The sequence below is a fragment of the Lontra canadensis genome, unplaced genomic scaffold (assembly GCF_010015895.1).
Source record: "Lontra canadensis isolate GAN:19392208 unplaced genomic scaffold, GSC_riverotter_1.0 scaffold5, whole genome shotgun sequence".
Lineage (NCBI taxonomy): Eukaryota > Metazoa > Chordata > Mammalia > Carnivora > Mustelidae > Lontra > Lontra canadensis.
Window position 1 is genome coordinate 3,859,409 of NW_022630999.1, and position 22,962 is coordinate 3,882,370.

The window sequence follows — 22,962 nt, forward strand, 5'->3', positions numbered from 1 at the left end:
GCTCCCCACAACAAAAAGGGCTTAAATTTGAGAATAACCAGAAGTAGTCAGCAGCACCTGGAAACAAAATACCTTTAAAGAGAGGATTCCAAAGGGAGTCTCAGATATTCATACCCTAGTGGACATTGGTCTATCTGGTTTGATCAGCATCCTCGGGGGCAGGAAGCATGGGCTATGCAAGGGCATTTAGGAGAAATAAGTGGAATAGGCTATACCAACAGTGGGAACCAGAGCTAGTCTTCCCTAGCCATGTCCTTGGAGGTGCTGGACACTCCTTAGCTCCTTCTGTGCTGGGGCTAAAATGAGCAGCCAAGGTGTAAGACTGGGCTGGGATAGGCAGGGGCTGCACCCCTATCCAGGACCTGTACCTCAATCTCATGGAATGTGCAGTAGTATCTGCTTTTAAAACACAATTATGTGTTTATGTGTGGACATTTGTATATGCAGGGAAGAGAGATGAAAACAAGATGGGGATAATGTTGGTAATTGTCTAATGTGGGATTCACTTTATCATTCCTCTATTCTTTTATATGTTCAAAAATTTCTATAACTAAATGGCACCCTTAAATAAACAAGTCTTTAGGTGGAACTACAAATTAAAGGCATCATTAAGATAAAATTCTAAGGGGCACCTGGGTGGCTCAGTCAGTTAGGTGTCCAACTCTTGATTTTGGCTCAGGTAATGTTCTCAGGGTGGTGAAATGGACCCTTCATCAGGCTCGGCATTCAGCAGGGAGTCTGCTTGGAATTCTCTCCTTTTGACCCTCCCCCACCCCACATACATATACACACTCTCTCTAAAATAAATAAAATATATTAAAAAAGACACAATTCTTTTATTTATTTTTTTAAAGATATTATGTATTCATTTGTCAGAGAGAGAGAGTGCGAGTGAGCACACAAGCAGGGGGAACAGCAGGTAGAAGGAGAAGCAGCTCCCTGGTGAGCAAGGAACCTGACACAGGACTTGGTCCCAGGACCCCAGGATCATGACCTGAGCCAAAGGCAGATGCCCAACTGACTGAGCCACTCAGGCATCCCAAAAAAGATACAAATCTAACCATAACTGTAGTAGATGACCTCATAATTAAATAACTAAAAACATATTTAAAAGGCACAAAAGTCATTTCAGAAAATGTATATGCATTTTCAGGTACATTATGAGAAAGATTCTAAAACGATTCCAATGTTTAAAGATATATTTAATGATTACCATAATGACTTCTGACCTCACAGAAGAAAAACAAAGAATTAATAGGATACACTTCTTTTCAATATGATTTCTAATCATATATGATTGCTCAAAATAAATGTTGTCACAACATAAAGATTCTTATAATTTTATTCTTTACTTAAAATAATAAATTATATAAAAAATTAAGATTCTCAGGATAACTTACCTGGGTTTCCATCATTGGCTTTTGGAAAGGAAATGTATCATGGTTGACACACCACAAGATGTCATTATCTTCATTTTCTGAAGCTGCCATCAGTAGGATGCCTAGAAGTTTAATACATAAAATCTTATTATATGATGCTAAATAACATGCATCCCTAATGATCTTAAAAATATTAACTACTAACATTAATATGTATAACATACATATATAACATGCATTGTTAGAAGTAAACAAGTCACAAAATGAAAAAAAAATTAATCCCTTGAAAGGCCATATAATCATTGATAGGGTAGAATCAATTAAGTGTTCCAGATCTTATACTTCATTTCTTTCAAGTAAACACTTTTTCACATCTTAAAATTTCTGACATTAGGATATATTTTCCAATCAATGAGCTTATGAATTTAATTGACTTAAAAAAGTATACTTAGTACATTAAAAATGTGACTTTCAATCAGTAGTAGCTAATATCCAACGAATAGAATTTCATGTACTGATCATCTCAATATATCATGAATAAAAATGATGAAGTTACTAGTGGAATGGCAGAGTAAACCATAAAAGTATCATCTTAGCAATATTAGTTGATTTTGAAATATACTCTCCTATGCTCAATTCCAGCTCCTTCCGCTAACTTATTCCCTTTATATTGACGTTAGTGATATCAGCCTTAAGTCCACTGGATCGTTATAGGTGATAAGGGCATAATTAGTGTAAGATATTAAAATATTCCAAATTTTACTGGAAAATTAATTAATTTCAAATGGCTCAAATGACACTTTAACAATCTAAAAAATTCAATCTTATATCTGAAAGGATATCAGAACCTACCTTTACTGTAAAGAGCTTTATGTACTTTTGAAGGTTTTTCCACTGTTGAAGACGCTGAGAATCCAGGAGGTAAGCGGACATGAACCAGTGTCAATGTATTAGGTCGTGCTAATGGTTGTCTGAATGGACAAGTGCTGAAATATAACCTTACACCTGATGACGGAATAAAATTATACATCAGTAACAAAATGAAAGACTTGAGGTCCTTGTGTTATTGATGCAATACCACAGTGAAATACAGACACCTGTTACAAAGTCACAGAATCACTTTCCTGACTAATCTTAAATCACCATGTGTAAAAACACCTGAAGTAGAGTTCCAAGAAATTGTCACTTGGAATTGACAGGTGAATCAACACATTTTAGCAGAAGAAATCTGCAACTAAAAGCCAAGAGAGTCCTTTTCCCTATTCAAGCTCTGTCACAGAATATTAGCCACTTTACTGTTCTGGCTTAGTTTTTCATCTATAAAATGAGGAGACAAAACCAGAAGAATCTTCCAATTTTCAAAATCCTTAATTTTATGAATTATTAATATGGCTTGAAAATTGATACAGAAGTAAAATACATTTCTAATCATAAATTTCCAAATCTGAGGATCATCAAGTTCTAAACGCAATAGCAGACATATAAATTAAATAACATACCTGCATGTGTGACTGCCAATAACTGACAGTCCAGTGATTCAGAATTTTCAATCACTGCTATCTGAACAATTGGCTTAAAAACAGAACGATCTATGGTCCTACGAGAAAGGAAAAAAACTAAAGTCTAATATGCTAAAACAAGACTAACTTCTTAGAAAAATAATATAACAGCAGCAAGAGCAGGCAAAAATCCCTGAATACGAGTTTACCTTGTTAGACATTATCCTTTGCTCAAAGATCATAAAAGAAGGTTAACTCCATTGGATAAATGGTTAATGAGGAATGGGGTGTTCTCAGAGCATCAAATTATCATTATAAAGAATAACACTAACTAAAAAGAAAGAAAAATGAAACTTTATGATGGAGAAATCTGGTAAACAGCACCTTAACCAACTATTCTAGTGGAAAAACTTGTGATTATGTGCCTACTGATGTAATGCTGCAAGGAGTTCACATCACCTATGTAATACTGGCAAAAAACAAAATAAAACAGAACAAAACAAAACCTGAATCTAATGATAATGAAAAAAAACAAACAAACAAACAAAAAAAACCGACCCAAATTCAGAAATTGGGATATTCCACAAATAAGACTCTTGCCCCTGCCCACCAAATGTGAGTATTTAGGGAAAAAAGAAAGATGATGAGACATTTGTTGTATATTAATAAGACAAATGACCAATGTAATTCATGGGCTCTGACTGAATCTGGGGAAAAATGGAAAGAAAAACAGCTTTGGAAGATTTTTGGGACTGTTAAGTAATGTTAATATGAACTGTACAATTACAAGATAATAGTACAAAACTACCAAGTTTTTTAGGTGTGGAATTGGTATTGTGCTTAATAGAGACTTAGGACATGGAAGCTGAAGGATTTAAGGGTGAAAGTCATGTCTGTAACTTACTTTCAAATAGCTCATAAGAATGAAAGTGAGCAAATAAGGGAAAACAGTAACAACTGCTGAATTTGGATAATTTGGTAGGGTGTTATCAGTTTTACCACTGCTCTTCTAGTTTTTCTGTGGATTTGAAAACATTTCCAAAAAAAAAAGTAAAGTCGGAGAAGAAAAAGGAAACCCTTTTAGATTGTCTGGCTTAAGAATTTTTTTGTCACTGAAAAGCTACAAAAGCACTGAATTTTTGCTAGGATAGGTGAATGCAGCAATGACCTAAGCACATAGAAAACTGAAGTTAAATATGTGAGGTCTTTGTTATGTAAAGAGAATTTCTGCAGCTGAGCTAAATTAGTTGTGATAAAATAAATCACAGCACACAGTGTCTGAAGAGTTTGCTTATAACTTGGGTACCGTTACTTATCTAGGAGTCAGACATCAGACAAATCATAACATCCCTTAGTTTCAGTTTCCTCAAGAATACAATGTGAACACAATACAACTGTAAAGTTCTGTATTCCCAAACTGCCCCTGTGTCAATTATCAGACCAACTAAACTCATACTACGCAGGCCTGTTAAAAGGTTGAAGTGGTGATTCCAGGGTCTGGGGATCGAGCCCCGCGCTGGGCTCCCTGCTTAGCAGAGAGTCTGCTTCTCCCTCCCTCTGCCCTCTCTCTCAAATAAATAAGTAAGATAAATAATGGCTGAAGTAGTTATTAGTGGGAAACTTTGAGACATGTAGTTTCCTAGTGACAACTCCTGTAATTGCCTATACAGACCACCTAAAGCTTAAAAATCCAAGGAAAAATCAAGCTGTACTTTACACTGTAAAAAAAACAGTCTGCCTTATGTTTCAAACCATCCTACATTAGAATTAACATAAGTCTTTCTCTAGGAGCTGTTTCAAACATAACCTATAGCGCCATCTTCTTCAACATTCCTTACCCTTTAGATATATTTTGAAGAGGAAATAATTTTAGTATGCTGCACATATATAGTATAATGATATACCTTGTACAAGCGAAATGCCTAACAATTAATTACCTAGCAATGTTTCCAGCAGCAGAGACAATAGAATTCTGTGAAACTGAGGCAACTCTGCTCATTCCTTGTCCATCCTGGCCCAAATCATATACCTGTGAATAAAAAATTGTACCCACTTAAACATAACTATAACCCATATACTTAGAAAATAAACTTTTAGGAAAAATTGTATTAAATACACTCTTCCTTTTTAGGGATCCTTTAATTTAGGCACGTCACACAGATATGGAAACATCAAAGATCTGAAATTTCATAAAGAAAGGAGCCCTAAAAAGATTTTTTTAAAACTTAACATATAATGTATTATTTGCTCCAGGGGTACAAGTCTGTGAATCATCAGGCTTACACATTTCACAGCACTCACCGTAGCACATACCCTCCCCACTGTCCATAACCCAACCCAGCAACCCTCAGTTTGTTTTGTGAGATTAAGAGTTTCTTATGGTTTGTCTCCCTCCTGATCCCATCTTGTTTCATTTTTTCCTTCCCTTAAAATGTTCTTTAAAAAGCACACAGCTCATAGGAAAATGTAAGAGTAACTGAATCTCTTCCTTAAAAACAGGGATGTTCTTACCCCCTTTACATAGCAGTGTATTAATACTTGCCTGTATTACTCCTTTCTCAGAACGTGTATATAAAATGTTTCTAGAATTATCAATTGCAATTTGAACAATAGGATCTAAAAATAAGACAAAGAAAAAAAACCTCTAAAAATTAATGAATTAAACAGAGTAGCCATTTGTAACAAATTTAAATGGGCTGAATTAGAACTTTGCATTTAGGGGCTTTCTCTTGCTTTGCAGGTAAGTCCTACGATATTTGCATGAGGAAAAAGGTAGGAAGCATTTAAATCAGACAATATATGAAAAAAAGCAGACATCAAAAACTGTGACTAGATGAAGAGCCTCACAAATAACTGTCTTCTTAATGAATTTTAAGCCAAATCAAAACCAAGGTCTAAATTATTTCTTCATTCAACATTTAATGAATGTCCACTATATGCTAGAAACATAGGAAATAATTACACTCAGTGCATTCCTTCAGAAAACTTCCAATTTAGTTTAATAAATTATTGTGTGAGGGCACCTGGGTGGCCGAGTCGGTTGAGTGTCTGATTCTTGATTTCGGCACAGGTCACAATCTTGGGGTCATGGGATTGAGCCCGCTGTCGGGGTCCATGCTCAACATGGATTCTGCTTGTATCTTTTCCTTTGCTTTTCCCTCTGTTCCCCACCCCCGCAAACTCTCCTTCTCTCTCTCTCTCAAATAAATTTTTTTTTTAAAAAGGGAAGAATAAAAAGAAACCTTATGAATATATAAAAATGTTATTTATTTGATAAGACATTATTTAGTAAGACAAACGTTCAGTTAAGAATGAGAATTTCTGAAGAAAATGTTAAGCCAACAATTTTAAAAAATTCTGTTTGCCAAATTTATTGTTTTCTACTTACCATCTTCTGAGAATGTGAATTGTAGCAATGAAGGAACAAGGAAAGAAAGTGCACTCTTTGAGTGGTTTATTTTCCTACATCTTTGGCTAAACCAACCTGCTTCTGCCTTAAAAGGAAAAATTGAAAGAAGCAAGACTTGTAAATATAGATGCATTTGTCATAGGAACTAACCGTATTCCCACATATACAAAAATCCTCAAATCTTAGCAAAGTACAAATAATTGTAAATAAAGTGAGACATACTATTTGGAATAAGTACTGAGTTTAATCTTTTAATTAATAATAGAAAATGTAGTTAGCCATAATCAAATCACAGCTCTCAATGAAATCAGCTATTTCAACCTCAGTGCTATGTTAATGAACTCAAATTTTAGTTATCTTAAAAACTCTTTTATTTGAAAGTTTTAGCTGTATGTTTGAATACTTTCCTTAAGAATATATTAATGTGCTTACATAATTAGAAACAAAAGTACAGTCTATCCTTACTTTATCCAGAGGGAGAAAAAATATGTTTATAAATGCCAGACTTACTTGGTATGCTACTTCATATAAACAGCCATCTTTTCCAGCCAAGAAAATTCTGCCATTATCAGTGGAAGTTATTGTTAAAAGGTAAGTATTATCAGTGGGAAGAGAATATAAGGGATCTGGAAGCAACTGCATTCCACCACACATACTGTCATTAAGAACCCCAGAACCTATTTTTTTTAAAGAAAGAATACAGGAATCAGCTTATCAGCTTTTTTAAAGGTTGAAACAATCACTGCATTATCTTCAGAATTGGTACTGTTACTGAATTCTTTTTGACACACCCAAAAATTTCTATAACATACTTTTAAATTACTATAAAAAGTCTGAATTTATTCAAGTTAAATAAAACCTACAATATGTACATATATATTTAAAAAATACATAATATATGTTTTATATATATAACATTGTAAAACATCAATTGACAAACTATCCTAAATGATTAGATTTTGGGAAAGAACCCAGGGATTTGATAGTAATAATCACTAATCTAAGTCACTGAAATTCAACATTATTTCACCCAAAACAGATGCCAGAATGCAAGAGAAACCACTGAATGCACTAATAATAAACTGAGGGCTTCTTATGTTAAAGGACAGAATAATATATATTTCAGTGTTCCTATGTTAAAACGGCCATTCAAAAAAACAGAAACAAACTGAAAGCATTACAGAAAAACTCACTAGTGTCAATTATTTCTCTTCTACTACCCTTTTATATTGTACATTTAAGGAGCGCACATTGATATGATAAACATATTCAAAATACTTGCTTGATGGAGCTGCTAAACCCAAAAGATATCATACCTATAGGGAAATATTTTCCTATGAACAAATAGTCTGGAAAGTTAAGTTAGTGAAAAAAATTAGCTTTTAATTATATTAAATTGCCTAACATGTTTTTATTTTAAAAATACTACATGTGAAGCGAAATAAGTCAATCGGAGAAAGATAACTATCATATGATCTCCCTGATATGAGGAAGTAGAGATGCAACATGGGGGGTTAAGGGGGTAGAAGAATAAATGAAACAAGATGGGATTGGGAGGGAGATAAACCATAAGTGACTCTTAATCTCACAAAACAAACTGAGGGTTGCTGGGGGGAGGGGGGTTTGGAGAGGGGAGTGGGGTTATGGACATTGGGGAGGGTATGTGCTATGGTGAGTTCTATGAAGTGTGTAAACCTGGCGATTCACAGACCTATACCCCTGGGGATAAAAATGTATTATGTGTTTATAAAAAATAAAAAATTAAAATAAAAAAAATACATGTGATTTGCGATACCTGTTTGTAAATTAGCATAGCTAAGTCCAAGAATCACTATATCCACGGGGGTTGCCAAAACCAGGAGATGTCGTACATGAGGTTGAAAGATGCCTAAGATAAAGAAGACATGGGTTAGAGATTAAATCCACTTCCACTATTTAAGCACTGATAGACTAATGGTTTTACCATTAAAATAACTAGTGACTAAACAGTATATGAAAAATGTGTCTGGCTGGTTCAGCTGGTACAGTATGCAACTCTTGATCTTGGGGTCACGACTTTAAGCCCCACATTAGGCATGGATCCTACTCAAAAAAAAAAAAAAAAAAAATAGAATATGAAAATTCCGAACTCACTTTAGTTTTGATGTTAAAATATTACTACCTATGGTTATTTAAATAAGTAGTTAGTAATAAAAAAGAGCCATCTTAGAAAAGAAACACTTCAGTATTTAATCCAATTAAAATCAGTATTACATTATAAAATAGTTCATTAAAATATAAAGCCTTCTATTTGTATACTTTCACTAAGAACAGCATAATTCACAGTACACCAAAGGAGGAAGCAACTGAAGTGTCCACCAATAGAGGAATGAATAAACAAATGTGGTGTGTGTGTGTGTGTGTACATACACATATATGTATGTATGTATGTGTGTGTGTACACACACACACACAGAGGAATATTATCCAGTCTCAAAAAAGAAGAAAATTCTGACAATACTACAACAGGAATGAATCTTAAGAACATTATAAGTGAGAGGACTCTGAGTGGCTCAGTTGGTTGAGCATCCTGGATTCTTGATTTTGGCTCAGGTCATGGTCTTAGGGTGGTAAGGTCAAGTCCCACATTGGACTCAGTGCTCAGTCCAGAGTCTACCTGAGATACTCTCTCTCCCTTCCCCCCACATTTGTGCTCTTGCACTCTCTCTCCCTCTAAAAATAAACAAAATCTTTAAAAAAAAATCAGAAGTGGGGTGCTTGGGTGGCTCAATGGGTTAAAGCCTCTGCCTTTGGCTCAGGTCATGATCTCAGGGTCCTGGAATCGAGCCCCACATCAGGTTCTCTGCTGAGCGGGGAGCCTGCTTCCTCCTCTCTCTCTCTGCCTGCCTCTCTGCGTACTTGTGATCTCTGTCTGTCAAATAAATAAATAAAATCTTTAAAAAAAAGAAAAAAAGTCGTAAGTGAAAAGTCACAAAGAGATAAATATAATTCCACTTTTATCAGGTACCTGGAGTAGTCAAATTCATGGAAACAGAAATGAGTTTATGCTAAGTGAGTTTCCCAGATGAATTTATATAACAAAATCAGATAATTTATAGTTTCAGAGGGGACATTACCAAGTACACAATTTTTTTTAATTAATTCACATGCTAAGGTACCGTTTAACTTTATTTTTTTTGTTTAACATTAAAAAGTGTGCATTGGTATAAGATTCTATGTATAATTACTTAATACCGTATCATAATAATGTTATGCTATCCAAAAATAGTGTCTTATTGACAGTAATAAAATAAAATATATCTTATGATTATGGACATCTCTTCATGTGTATACCTTTGGCCTACTTAAGGGTATTAAACACCATGGAAAGTACAACAAAACTTTAACTTTCACAGTGAACATCAAGGGGCATAAAAGACATTTTTTTAAAAAGATTTTATTTATTTGTTTGACAGAGATCACAAGTAGGCAGAGAGAGAACACAGCGTGGGGCAGGGCGGGGTGGGGGGAGCAGGCTCCCTGCTGAACAGAGAGCCCGATGCAGGGCTCGATCCCAGGATCCTGGGATCATGACCTGAGCTGAAGGCAGAGGCTTCAACCCACTGAGCCACCCAGGTGCCCCCATAAAAGCCATTTTCGTGTATGAAGGTTCAAGTCAGTAAAGCTGAAGACACAGATCTTCTACCAATTGAACTCAAAATATAATTGATATTTCATGATAAGTTGGTTTAAAAAGCTTTAACTTTATGAAAACTTAGATTTTCCTTAATAAAAGCCTTATCTCATGCTTGCTTCAGCAGCACATACATTACAACTGGAATACATGGATTAGCATGGCCCCAGTGCAAGGATAACAGGCAAATTCATGAAGCGTTCCATATAAAAAATAAAAAAGAAAAGACTTATCTCTAAGTATTCAGTCACCAGCCTATGCCAAAGAAGTCATCTTTGATTACAGAAACTTTAGTGAGGTTGGAATTTTATAGATGATTGAGCTGATTTATGGCTTTAAGTAAAGGTAGTGTCTTTAGACACTAATGCAGTGTCTTGTCAAATGATGCATCTTTTCTAAAATCTCTCATCATTTATTCAAGTATTTTGTAACAGGAGATGGTAGAAATGGAAGACATTTCCCTTCAGGATGCAACAAGGTTAAATGACTAACACTTCTCACTTCTGTCAGCTCTAACTTCTTCTTCATTTTTATTTTTAAAAGATTTTATTTATTTATTTATTTATTTGACAGAGAGAGAGAGAGAGAGAGAGAGAGACGGCGAGAGAGGGAACAGAAGTAGAGAGAGAGGGAGAAGCAGGCTTCCCACCGAGCAGAGAGCCTGATGCGGGGCTCGATCCCAGGACCCTGGGATCATGACCCGAGCTGAAGGCAGACGCTTAGTGACTGAGCCACCCAGGCGCCCCTGTCAGCTCTCACTTACCTGAAAAGTACATTTTATTAGAACTTTTTAGAAATTAACATTAAGTTTTTTAGGTCTTTGGAACAGTTCAGTTTGGGCTTCTGAATGAAAAAATTTTAACGTTTTGAAAAAGTTTTGAAATAGTTTAATACTTGTGCACAAACATGAACACTTAGGGTCCTTTGGTAACATGTCTGTTTTTGCCTTTTTTTTTTTTTTTTGAGAGAGAGAATGAAAGAGAGAAAGAGTGAGAGAGAACACAAGTATGGGGACGGGCAGAGGGAGAAACAGACTCCCTGCTGAGCAGGGAGCCCGACACGGGACTCCATCCCAGGACCCTAGGATTATGACCTGAACTGCCTCAAGGCAGATGCTTAACTGACTGAGCCACCCAGGCGCCCCTGTTTTTGCTGCTTTGATGAAAAAAAACTCAACAGAACCATAACCCACTGCATTTTATTTTTTATTATTTTTAAAAGATTTTAGAAAGGCATGCTTTGGCACCAAAAACTTGCCCAATGGAACCTTGAACTTCTAAGGCAACTTCAATGACAGTATGAAGCGATTCCTTTTCAAAGGTGTTGGTTCAGTAATATGAAAATATAAAGTTCTCTTCTACTGAAAAGTCCACTGACTTTCCAGAACTAATTGACTGAACTTGAGGTAGGAGGTTTACTGTTTTAGACAAGGAAAGACCATTCCAAAAATAACTTCCAGGAAGGAATTTACACATGATTTGACTTTGGTGGCAGCCCTAGTTGGTCACACTGATGAGGTCAAATGACTCATAATCACGAATTACTCATAATCACTATAATGAATAATGTCCCAAAGCCATAATTCAGCTAAGTTACCTCCCTGGAAGATGCAAATGAAGCTAGACAGCCACGTGACTCTTTCAGTACATGGAAAATGCTCCCCTGAACTCAGAGAGGTGTGATTAACTCTTGTCAATTTCTCTGCAGACAAAAACCTGCAAATGCTAGAAAACACTGAAGAACTCTCTGTTTTATTCAAACAATCATAAAATTGAAACACGTATTCATACTCTTCTTCCCAATAAAGCAAACTATTGCCAAAGAGCTGAACTTAGAAAACAATGACTTTAAGAATAATATTTTCCTGGAATAGGCGAAATAAGATATGGACTTTGTTAGCTTTAACATTATGTTCGAGTTAGAATTTTCAGTGCTTATGGAGAGCAACGTCAGAGTTGTTTTATAATCAAGGTGGCTCATTCTGTTAAGTGTCTGACTCTTGATATTGGCTCAAGTCATGACCTCACGGTAGTGAGATCCAGCCCCAGAGTCCAGCTCTTTGCTGGGTATGGAGCCTGCTTAGGATTCTCTCTCCCTTAGCCCCTCCGCCCCCCACTTGCACACTCTCTCCTAAAAGAAGAATTGTTTCATTATCAAAGATCACAACTTCATTGTCATATCAAAGACTCGTCGTAATTTTAATTTTGCACTGAAGTTTATATTTGAGTAGGATAAAATTTTACTTTTTTTAAGCTAGACAATTTATATTTATTAAAATACACAGCAGGGACAGCCCTCCATTGTTACTATGAATAAACTTTAGATAGTAACTTTTCTTAAAAAAAAAAAAGATCTATTTATTTTGAGAGAGAGCACATTTGAGAGTGAGCACACGTGAGCAAGCAGGGGGCAGGAGCAGAGGGAGAGGGACAGTCTTAGGCACTCTGCACTGAGTGTGGAGCCCCATGTGGGGCTCAATCTCATAACCCTGAGATCATGACCTGAGCCAAAACCAAGAGTTGGATGCCTAAAAGACTACACCACCCAGGCACCTCTATGAATAAACTTATTTTCTTTTAAACTTTTAATGTAGAAAAGAGAGATACATATCTTATGGTGAAGAATACCTTGAGGTTCTATGTTAAAGAAATAAGTTTCCAATGTAATCATGTAAACAGTGTATAAGAATGCATGTTTGCACCATGTGAATATCATTTCAAAGCAGCTGTGACCTCAAAAGATTTTATTTAGGCCTTACAAACAATTTTGTGTACTATTTCCCATTGTAGGAAGATTTCTCATACATCCAAAAAAATGTATATTAAATTTAAATCAATCTATTATTGTCATTAGCTCTGATAAAAAAAAAAATCTGACGTTGACTCTTAAACAATGCTTGCCACTTCTTTAAGACTTATTCTGAACTCTTAATTTCTATTGGCTATCAAGACTAAAAAACACAGAGATAAAAATGGCTTTTACATTAAATTCAGTAACCAATAAAAATGTATAATGCAAAAAATTTAAGTAATTCAACAAGAGTAATAAAAAATAAGCAAAACAGAATTCAAAAATTATAGTTTAACAATTTATTAAAAATAATTTCTTTAAAGTAAGCTCCATACCTAATATGGGGCTTGACTCATGATCCTGATATCCAGAGTCACATGCTTTACCAACTGAGCCAGCCAGGTGTCCCAGTGTAACAATTTAAAGACAAACTCACCTCTACCATTACATGAATAAACTGTTAAATATTCCTAATCACTATACATATTTCTAATTAGAATTCAGACCAAACTTCAAAATTTCAACTATATTAGAATGTGCTGTTATTCAGTTCCATGTATATACATATGTAAATTATTCATTACATTTTTATTTCTTACCAGGTTTTGGTTTCACAAGTCCCACAGCAAGAATGGTCTCACTAAGTCCATCAAAATAGGCAAGGTCTCCTCTGTCAATAGTTAAAGAAAAACATGTTATACATATAAAGAAAACAAAGTTTTATCTAAAATGTTCTTTAAGACATCAGAATATAATGAAAAATAAATCAGCAAACAAAACTGTTTCAATTCCAAGATCTAGAAACACAGGCGGATCTAAGGCTAATAAGCACAAACCAAGGAATGCTGCTCTCCATCCCAAACTTTCCCCCAACCAGGTTGCAAGGCTCAAGTAACAGCCATTCTACTGCTGGGGCAAGACATCTTCAGAAAAACAGACTCATAGGGAAAGAATAAGGTTGAGAGTAGAAGAGAAACATTGAGAAAAAAATCTCCAGCATCCCAACCTGTATCCTATGTGCAAATAATTCTACAGGAATTTGAAACCTATGGTCCACTAGAGGTAACTACAGCAATGACAAAACCAAACTCAGCTCAACTCCCCATTATAAAGGCTTAACCTGCTAGGCCTATTTCTAAGGATAAACATACTTACTGCATTATCCACTGTCCTACACATGATATCTAGCTTTCAAAAAACACATGAGACACAAAAAGCACAGGAAAAAAAAGCCTGTCAGGAAACAAAGTAATCAACAGAAATGGACTCAGCTATGACCCTGATGTCTGAACTACAGATAGGAAAGTTAAAATAAATAAATCTATTAATATTGTATAGGTGCTAATGGAAAAAGTGAACAATATAAACAAACAGATAAGGAATTTCAGCAGAGAGGTGAAAATTACAAGAAATAAACAAGTGAAAATATTAGATATAAAAAGTACAGCACAGAGAAAGAGCATCTCGTAAGAACTTCTGAAGTAGAGTTGACATAGCTAACAAAGGAATCTGTGATCCTGAAGCTGGGTCAATAGAAATTGTCCAAATTGAAACAAAAAGAATAATAAAAAAAAAGAATGGCAAAACAAAAATAGAACAGAGCATCCAAAACCTGTTGAAGAACAAATCTAACAAACAAAGAGGGAGAGAGTGGGGCAGGACAAATATTTTAAGATAATCACTGAAAAATGTCCAATAAATTCAATATTTTATCATGATGGGTATGTTAGATGTTAACGGAAATAAGTGAATTTTCATTAAAGGGAACATCCTTTTTAGGGGAATTATTCTTACATTTATATATTACATAGTTTTTTGGCATTTGATTTTCTTAAATACACTCATGCCTAAATGAAGAGGTTTTATTCCTTAGTACAAAATGACCACGTTACAATAACATAACAAACTAAAGTTCAGGGTATATGAAGAACAATCACAACCGTGTATCACTGCTATTAGGACTACGTAATAATTCAGTCATAACTCTAGCTATGAAAAGTTGTAATCGAAAAAAATCAGTAAACAAAAATGGTTTCATTTAAGCTACAAGTTCAAGTTGTCATTTAGTGTCACTTCAACTCAATGATACAGTGTACATGTGTGGTTCCTAACAGATGTTTTAGTACCCAAAGAAAGAGTAACAACTACATGGGCCTTCCTTTCATTAACCCACTTAACCCCCTATAGATAATATGACAGAGCATTGGTAATAAGCCAAAATTTATCTCCAGAAAGCCAGGTGACATTACCAGATCAATAAGCTTTATTTTAGCAAGAGTGTCTTGGACCTTCACTCAGACTATGACATACATTCAAATTACACAAAGATTAAGTTCACAGACCAACAAAACTGGTTAGTCAATTCAGTAAGTTATGAGACTTTCAATGCATAGAAATGCATCGAAAATAGAGATCCTCAAAACGTCAAACCATCTCTCTAAACACTACTGATAGGCTATCTTACTGGATGATAAGAGCTTGGCAACTAGACCCCTGCTACTCAGAGTGGTACTTAGACTGGCAGCATCACTGGGAGTCTGTTACAATGTGGACTCTTGAGGCTCACTCAGAACTACTGAAACAGAACCCACATTTTAACCCCCTACCCAGGGGATTGGTATGCATACAGAGAAGCACTTATCCAGAGGTTACATGAATGAAAGAGAAACCAGGCAGCTTCTGATGGGTAGAACAATAGCTGCAGTTAAGATCATCTAAATTCTAACCATGCTACAGCAAACCAGCATTAAATACATACCCATCTTCATAGTTCCACATGAATATGTCACTGTCGATTGTGAGCCAAGCTCTGCTGATAGGAGGAAACACGCCCATCATGCAGTTACACTGCATATCTGAAGTCATGTGAATGTAAGGCAAAAGATTTCACTCTTATCTTTCTTAAATTTGCTTAGATTTTGATTTAAAATTTATTATTAAGAAGTCACGACCTAAACACTCTTTAATAGAAAGAGAAAATAAAATATCTTAATTTCGAATGAGTTTAACGAAAAACAGAGCCATGACAGATATAAACCTGTAATTTGTAATTTCTAAATAATGCTATCTGACCACTTAAAATGTATTCTAAAGGACAAGTGAAATGTTTTTACCATTACTGACTTACCGATTACGAATAACACCATTAAATTTTGACCATGAAACCAAATTTTGACCATAACACCATGAAAAACTTACTGGACCAGTTTCTCCAATTGTGTAAGAGCAAGACTGATTTAAAAAAAAAAAGAAAAAAAGGAAAAAAAAAGCACATGGTATGCTAAAGTCATAGCTTGACAATCTGCAAGCCTCTTATAAATAATACAACTGAAAAACAATGAATTATATTATGTAATTATAAGACAAGGAAACAATTATGAAATAATTTCCTAATGTTTCTTGCAGAAACAGTATTATCAGAAGATTAAAGAATATAGGGGCACCTGGGTGGCTCAGTGGGCTAAGCCTCTGCCTTCGGCTTAGGTCATGGTCTCAGGGTCTTGGGATCAAGCCCCGCATTGGGCTTCTGCTCAGCGGGGAGCCTGCTTCCCCCTCCCTCTGCCTGCCTCTCTGCCTACTTGTAATGTCTCTCTCTGTCAAATAAATAAATAAAATCTAAAAAAAAAAAAAAAAAAGATTAAAGAATATTAAGAAACTAAACAAGAGTAGAATATGGAATAAGGTATGTTTTATATTTAATAACACTATTTCATCAAGTCTCAGAGAAACACTGAAAATTTTAGGGAAAATATTAAATTCTACTAGTTTTTCTACTTACAAGTATTTCCTTAAATTTCCATCTCCTTTATTTTTGAATCAGACTGTAATGAAATTTGTAATGCTTTCACTTTAAATAGATTAATATACTTTTAAGTCTCATTAAATATTAATACAGCATCTTAATATCTATATTATGAGGGCTATAGATTGATGAAAAAGCTTTCTAGGAAATAACTATAGATCTAATGCCTTTATAGGGTATGCCACACTTAAAAAAACTAGATAAAATCTTTCTTTCTAGAGGGTAAGAAAACTCCTCTAGCAACTCAGTCTACAAAGATGCCATTAGTGTTCCATTCTTATTGTGATCCTTAGAAATGCAATCATTTATAAACTTTAATTCTAAGATAGCAATAAGTGCAAAACCACACCAAAAATTTTTGGGGAAGGGCAAAAAGAAGTACCTGGCAGATTGTTTTAATCAGTTTTAGAACAACATCTCAGTTTTAAAATTAAAATATGAGAAAAAATAAAAATAAAAATCATAGGTCTTCCAGCTAAAATGTAGTAGTAAAAGCTTCCTTCTAGGGACACCTGGGTGGCTCAGTTGGTTAAGCGGCTGCCTTCAGCTCAGGTCATGATCCCAGCGTCCTGGGATCGAGTCCCACATTGGGCTCCTTGATCAGCAGGGAGCCTGCTTCTCCCTCTGCCTCTGCCTGCCACTCTATCTGCCTGTGCTCACTCTCGCTCTCTGACAAATAAATAAATAAAAAATCTTAAAAAAAAAAAAAAAAAAAAAGCTTCCTTCTATAGCATTTAACTGGAAAGTACTACTTTGCAAGAATATCATTTAAAAAAATGCAGAACTCCTTGTAAACAATTTACTTTCTTCAGTGCCCCAGAAAAATTAAAATGATTCAATTTTCAACATTCAATATTATATGAAATTTTGTAGGCACATGGAAAACTACCCACATAACTTAAAATGTTTTTTAAATAAAACTCTTAAATGAACTGATATACACACACCAATTAAACACAAAGCAAGAATTATAAGAATACCAATTTTAAAAAATTTTAAGGAGTTAAAAACAAGGTAACAGGATACGTCCAAACTGTTCAACAAGTTCAGGTGGGAGAGGAACTCTTCGGATGGAACTGATCTCTGGAAGGCTGGGTACTGACAGCAAACCAGGTCCTTGTAGAGGATAATCCATATCTGACATGCCAGAAACAGTGGGATTATCTGCAAGTAATAAAACAAAGCATTTATTAAAATAATAATATTTTGGGCATCAACTAGGCATACTGAGGCACTGCAAGCTACAAAATGAAACTGAACATCTGGTGGTTGTAAAGGTAAACAGAGAAAATAGTTCTGACCCAACACAAACGAGACCTGGGAAAATCCAGTGTTAACATGGGGGCATGTTTCAGCCCTAAAGGTTTCAGCCCTAAACAGAAGATTATCTTTCACAAAGATTCCATTTCCCCAAGGAAATACTTGAGGTGCCTGTGTGGCTCGGTGGGTAAAGCCTTTGCCTTTGGCTCAGGTCATGATCCCAGGGTTCTGGGATCGAGCCCCGCATCAGGCTCTCTGCTCAGCGGGGAGCCTGCTTCCTCCTCTCTCTCTCTCTGCCTGCCTCTCTGCCTACTTGTGATCTCTGTCTGTCAAATAAATGAATGGAATCTTAAAAAAAAAAAAAAAAAAGAAAGAAAGAAAGGAAATACTTAGTTCAATAATTTAGGATTTTTTTCCCTATTATTTTACTAATCTGAAATGGGCAAATATTTATAAAACCACTTTGTGATTGTCAGGTAAAACAACTGTGAACAAAGTATTGATTGGGGGAAAAGAGCTATTTCATTTCCCACTTAAATATTAATAGATTAAAACAATCTATGCATTTTTCTGTTAGACCATCCCCCACCAAGACCAATAAGAAATACAAATAATACCACATATGCAATATTTTATTGGGAGAAACCACAGACTGCTCTATAAAGTGTTCACATTTGGCAACTTGCTCTCAGACAGAGTCAACTAAGGGCAGAAGTGGGCTACTCAATTCAGCCTGTCCTTTCTGTGTCTTGAACAGGGAGGTGTTCTTTAGATCTGACTGATAACTTATGTTTATCCCAGGCACCTTTCCAGGCTCTCTTTAAGTACAAAGATGTTGGGGCGCCTGCGTGGCTCAGTGGGTTAAAGCCTCTGCCTTCGGCTCAGGTCATGATCCCAGCGTCCTGGGATCGATCCCCACATCGGGCTCTCTGCTCTGCAGGGAGCCTGCTTCCTCCTCTCTCTCTGCCTGCCTCTCTGCCTACTTGTGATCTCTGTCTGTCAAATAAATAAATAAAATCTTAAAAAAAAGAGAAAAGTACAAAGATGTTGGGGAAAACTAATATATAAAAGAAATTCTAAATGTATCATGGAAATTTAAAATATACAACTAGGGAGAAAAATGCAATCAATTCCTATGTACTGATTTGATTACCCAGTTTCAATAATTACCAATAACATGACTGATCATGTTTCATTTATATTCCTAGCTACTACTTCCCTACTGGATTTTTTGAAGCAAATCCCAAACATCCTATTTAATCTTAAAACATAATTTTAATAGGATATTGCACATGTTAAATGACAATGGAAACACAAAGGTTGGAATTAATAACTCTGGTCAAAGTGTGATGGTTAAGAAAGCCCTCACAAAGAAGTGATATTCAAGGGAGTCTGGAAGAATGCCAAGCAAAGAAGAAAGAACATTCCATTAGTGATGAAGTAAATGATGATATAAAATAGAATCCTGAAGAGGGAGCTTTTTATGAAAAACATTAAATTCTGTGTGACTGGAACATAGAGTTTGAGAATTGGATGGAAGGGAGGAGATTAGGTTGAAGAGGTTGATGTAAAGGTGGATAGAATCTATTTGAATCAGATAAGAGAGGACAAGAATGTATGGACTGTTTTTACATCTTGCTTTTCAAACCTAAGGAGGTCAAAGGGAGTAATGCTGTTCAAGATGAGAGTTGCTAATAGGCCACTCAGTTTTTGTTTTTTTTTTAAGATTTTATTTATTTATTTGACAGACAGAGATCACAGGTAGGTAGAGAGGCAGGCAGAGAGAGAGGAAGGGAAGCAGGCTCCCTACTGAGCAGAGAGCCCGATGTGGGGCTCGATCCCAGGACCCTGGGATCATGACCTGAGCCGAAGGCAGAGGCTTTAACCCACTGAGCCACCCAGGCGCCCCTAGGCCACTCAGTTCTTATAAACACTGGTAAGCAGCTGCCAGAAACAAATACTACATGTGTTTTACTTCTATCTTTCTCTGACTACAAGTCTACTCAATTTTTATAAATCACCATTAGTGTCCTTTAGGTTGACGTTGCACAGATTATCCTTATTACTTTATCCTGGTTATTGTTTACCGAAAACTTTGTCTCTATATTAGGCTTCTTTTCTCCAATAGAGGTCTCAAAAGCATAAAGAAAAAAGAAAAACATAAGTTTTTCTTAAACAACTTATGTAACTCCATGCCTTGAGGAACCTGGTCATAATTTAAAACCATGATACAAAGTACTTTCCCCCTCACCTCTCTTTTGTTGGCCCATACACTGCCTTATCCTCCCTGTCCATCATCACAGCTAATATCCCTGCTCTCTTCCTTTATTTCACAGGTAATGAAATAAAGAGTATTTATTTCTTTAATAAATACAGGACTCTGTATTTATTTATACAGAGAATTCCAGTTCTTCGTATTACAGGACTGTATTACAGGACTTCGTATTACACTAACTCTACACATAATAAAGGCTATCTTTGAGAGAAGATGGTAAATTTCCAAGTTTCGTTTGCTCTTCTGTTTTAGTCTAAAGTTAATGAGGAATCAACAAGAATGAGACTTGGATCAGGCGATCCTACTCAACTGGCCTTAGCGATGAACACTTGGAGGCAGTGAGCAGCGCGTTAAGTTTGGGGTCTTTGCTTCAAATGCGTTGCTCGTCACTCCCCCCTTTCAAATATCGGCAATGAAGTGAGGACAGGAAAATAAACGAAAAATAGACTCTTTTTCGCTCTTAGAAATGTAGCAAACAGCTCAATCTCAAAATGTTTTCGCTGGGCCCACCCTGGGGATAAGGCCTAGTTAGGAAGTCAGGCGAGAGTCCTTTCGGCTGAGAAAGCAGTCACCAAATGGGCACTGATCACTCACTTGGGGCAGAAACCATGAGAAGCTCGGAAAGGTCCGGGTACATGCGGTCTTCTTGCAACTGACGGTCGATGAGCCGCCCTGCATTTTCCAGAGCTTCCTGCAAGGCTGAGGCCGACGTGGAGGCCGGCATCGCCGAGCCCAGTAAAGAAGACGGCATGTCGTGACTCGGAGACACCAGCGTCTGGAAAAAGTAAAAAACCAAGAAGAAAAGAGAGAAAATCAACAACCCAGCTCAGACCCACAGCTTAGAGCGCGCGCGCCAAACGAGCGCCTCGGCGCTTGCGCATGACGCACTTCCGGTCCATCTGGAGGGGAATTTGAAGGCTGCGTTTTGAAGCCGAAGAGAGGAAGTTGTGGAAGGGGTGCTGGACGTTAGGGGGCGGAGCCAGTGAGCCGAGGCGCTTTCCAGGGCTGGGTGCTTGAGGGTGGGGGAGTAGAAAATCCGTGGAGGTTATCTAGGGAATGGAGGAAAGAAAGGGAAAGGACCCGGGAAGGAGAGGGTCGGGAGAGGGTCGGGGAGTGGGGGGAGGTGGAAGGGAGCAGGGGTCGGGTAAGTGGGAGCTGGGTAGTGCCCGGCAGCGCAGGCTGCTCCGGTTCTGGTGGGTTTCGCGAGCGCTGGATCTTGGTGTCTCGAGCTTTGCAGGTTAGAATCTCCCAACTGCAACTACTTAAAAGAGTTTGCGCGTCAATTCCTTTGGCATTCCACACAACTTCTTTTCAAGAGTGGATAGGAGTCGGTAGTTTGCCAGAAATAGTTTACGTGTGAACCAAAGTTTCACTACATTTGTTATGGGCTTCACTGTAAGTTCATCAGACTTTACTGGCCGGGTCAGTCAGTAGAGCATGTGATTCTAGGTGACTGGGTGGTGAGTTCAAGTTCCACCTTGTGGTGGAACCTACTTCAAAAAAATTCATCAGGCTTTTCTATTTGTGTATGGCTACTGTTACTATGAAGAATTGTGTGTTTCCTGAGTCATTCGTTGCATGCAGAGGCTGATGCCTTCCTTTATTTCTCATTACAGAGCGGAAGAAGAGTGTTCTAATTCATTGGTGGATTCCCAGCACAAAGTAGAGGGACCCCTATAAAGTAGATCACCCAATACATCACCAAGTCCTACAGAAATTGAATTTATAATTTGTGTCAGGCACTGTGCCTGGTGCTGGGAATATCAAACGACCCATTCCTGTCCTCAAGTTGCTTCATGCAGGGACACACAAGTAAAGCAATAAAGTGCATCACCGCAATGTTTTATGGGGTATGTATTAATTGTAGTAGGAGGATAAGATGAGCAAGAAGAGGTAAGATAGGCTTCATTTCACATAGAAGACAACTGGGGTGGTCAAACCAAAGCACTCTTTCAAAGCGCATTCCTCATTTAGAAATACTAGATTTGTCCTTATTTAGTGCTCATTTAGAACCACACTTAAGCTTCATCTGCTTACATTCTTAATAGTTCAGCTAGTCAGTAACTGAATTACCCCTTATTGACAAGCTAAACTGAAAGAGGACTTCAACTACCTCCATTTTGATCTCAAACCTTCTAATTGATTAGGTTTTTCTTTCCAGCTTATCTTTTAACTCAGGCCAAAGATCCTGCTGGCAAAGCATCCTGTGATGGGAACTGAAAGTACCCCCTCAAACAATTAGGACTGCCCTGAGCCAGCAAAACCCTGCCTGTAGTTGACCCCCAAGATAATGATGGATCTGACCTCTACTGCCCACTTACTGAAATTTACTGAACTTTGTCCCTCATTTTCCTTATATAATAAGGAAATATAATATAATATATATAAAATATAATAATACTAGGAGTATTTTCAGCAGTTTAGAAACAGTCTTTGAGACACTACTTTGCTGTCTTCACAGTGTTGGCCTCACTTAAATGAATTCCTTTCTTGTTTCATCACCACTTGTTTCTCTGCTTTTGGATTTTTCAGTGGTGAGTGGCTGAACCTTGTGTGTTTGGGACCCCTTGAGCCAGGTGCACTTGTGCCCCATGCCCAGGATAAAAAACTATAGTCTTTGCTAAACTATGGTCTTTGTTACTTAAATTATATTTTGCTCCCTCAAATGAGGGGTTGACTGAATTTCTGAATATTAAAATTTCTGAGATGTTACAGATCTATAGGTATAATTTAAAACTTCATAGTAAATATATCAGGAAAAATTAGATTTGTATTATTGGTGAGTAAATAGGCAGATGGTTCTCCAGCCATCAACTTTCTTTTATTTGGGAGACCACAGATTGAAAACTGATGGTTTGGAGCAGGGTTTGTTTTA

At 36.6% G+C, this 22,962-nt stretch overlaps 1 protein-coding gene across 1 annotated transcript in view; it reads right to left on the reverse strand.

Moving 5' to 3' along the window:
* The window catches only part of NUP155 (nucleoporin 155), a 66,628-nt gene extending 45,652 nt beyond the window's left edge, over positions 1-20,976 (reverse strand). The window contains exons 1-12 of the mRNA XM_032851350.1: positions 20,682-20,976; positions 17,579-17,716; positions 15,509-15,605; positions 13,350-13,420; positions 8,083-8,175; positions 6,798-6,964; positions 6,267-6,372; positions 5,421-5,494; positions 4,816-4,907; positions 2,879-2,976; positions 2,232-2,384; positions 1,401-1,501 (exon numbers count right to left, since the gene is read on the reverse strand). Coding sequence (XP_032707241.1) covers positions 1,401-1,501; positions 2,232-2,384; positions 2,879-2,976; positions 4,816-4,907; positions 5,421-5,494; positions 6,267-6,372; positions 6,798-6,964; positions 8,083-8,175; positions 13,350-13,420; positions 15,509-15,605; positions 17,579-17,716; positions 20,682-20,838 — 1,347 coding nt within the window. The 5' untranslated portion in view covers positions 20,839-20,976. The remainder of the gene's footprint in view (positions 1-1,400; positions 1,502-2,231; positions 2,385-2,878; positions 2,977-4,815; positions 4,908-5,420; positions 5,495-6,266; positions 6,373-6,797; positions 6,965-8,082; positions 8,176-13,349; positions 13,421-15,508; positions 15,606-17,578; positions 17,717-20,681) is intronic.
* Between the last annotated feature and the right edge of the window lie 1,986 nt (positions 20,977-22,962).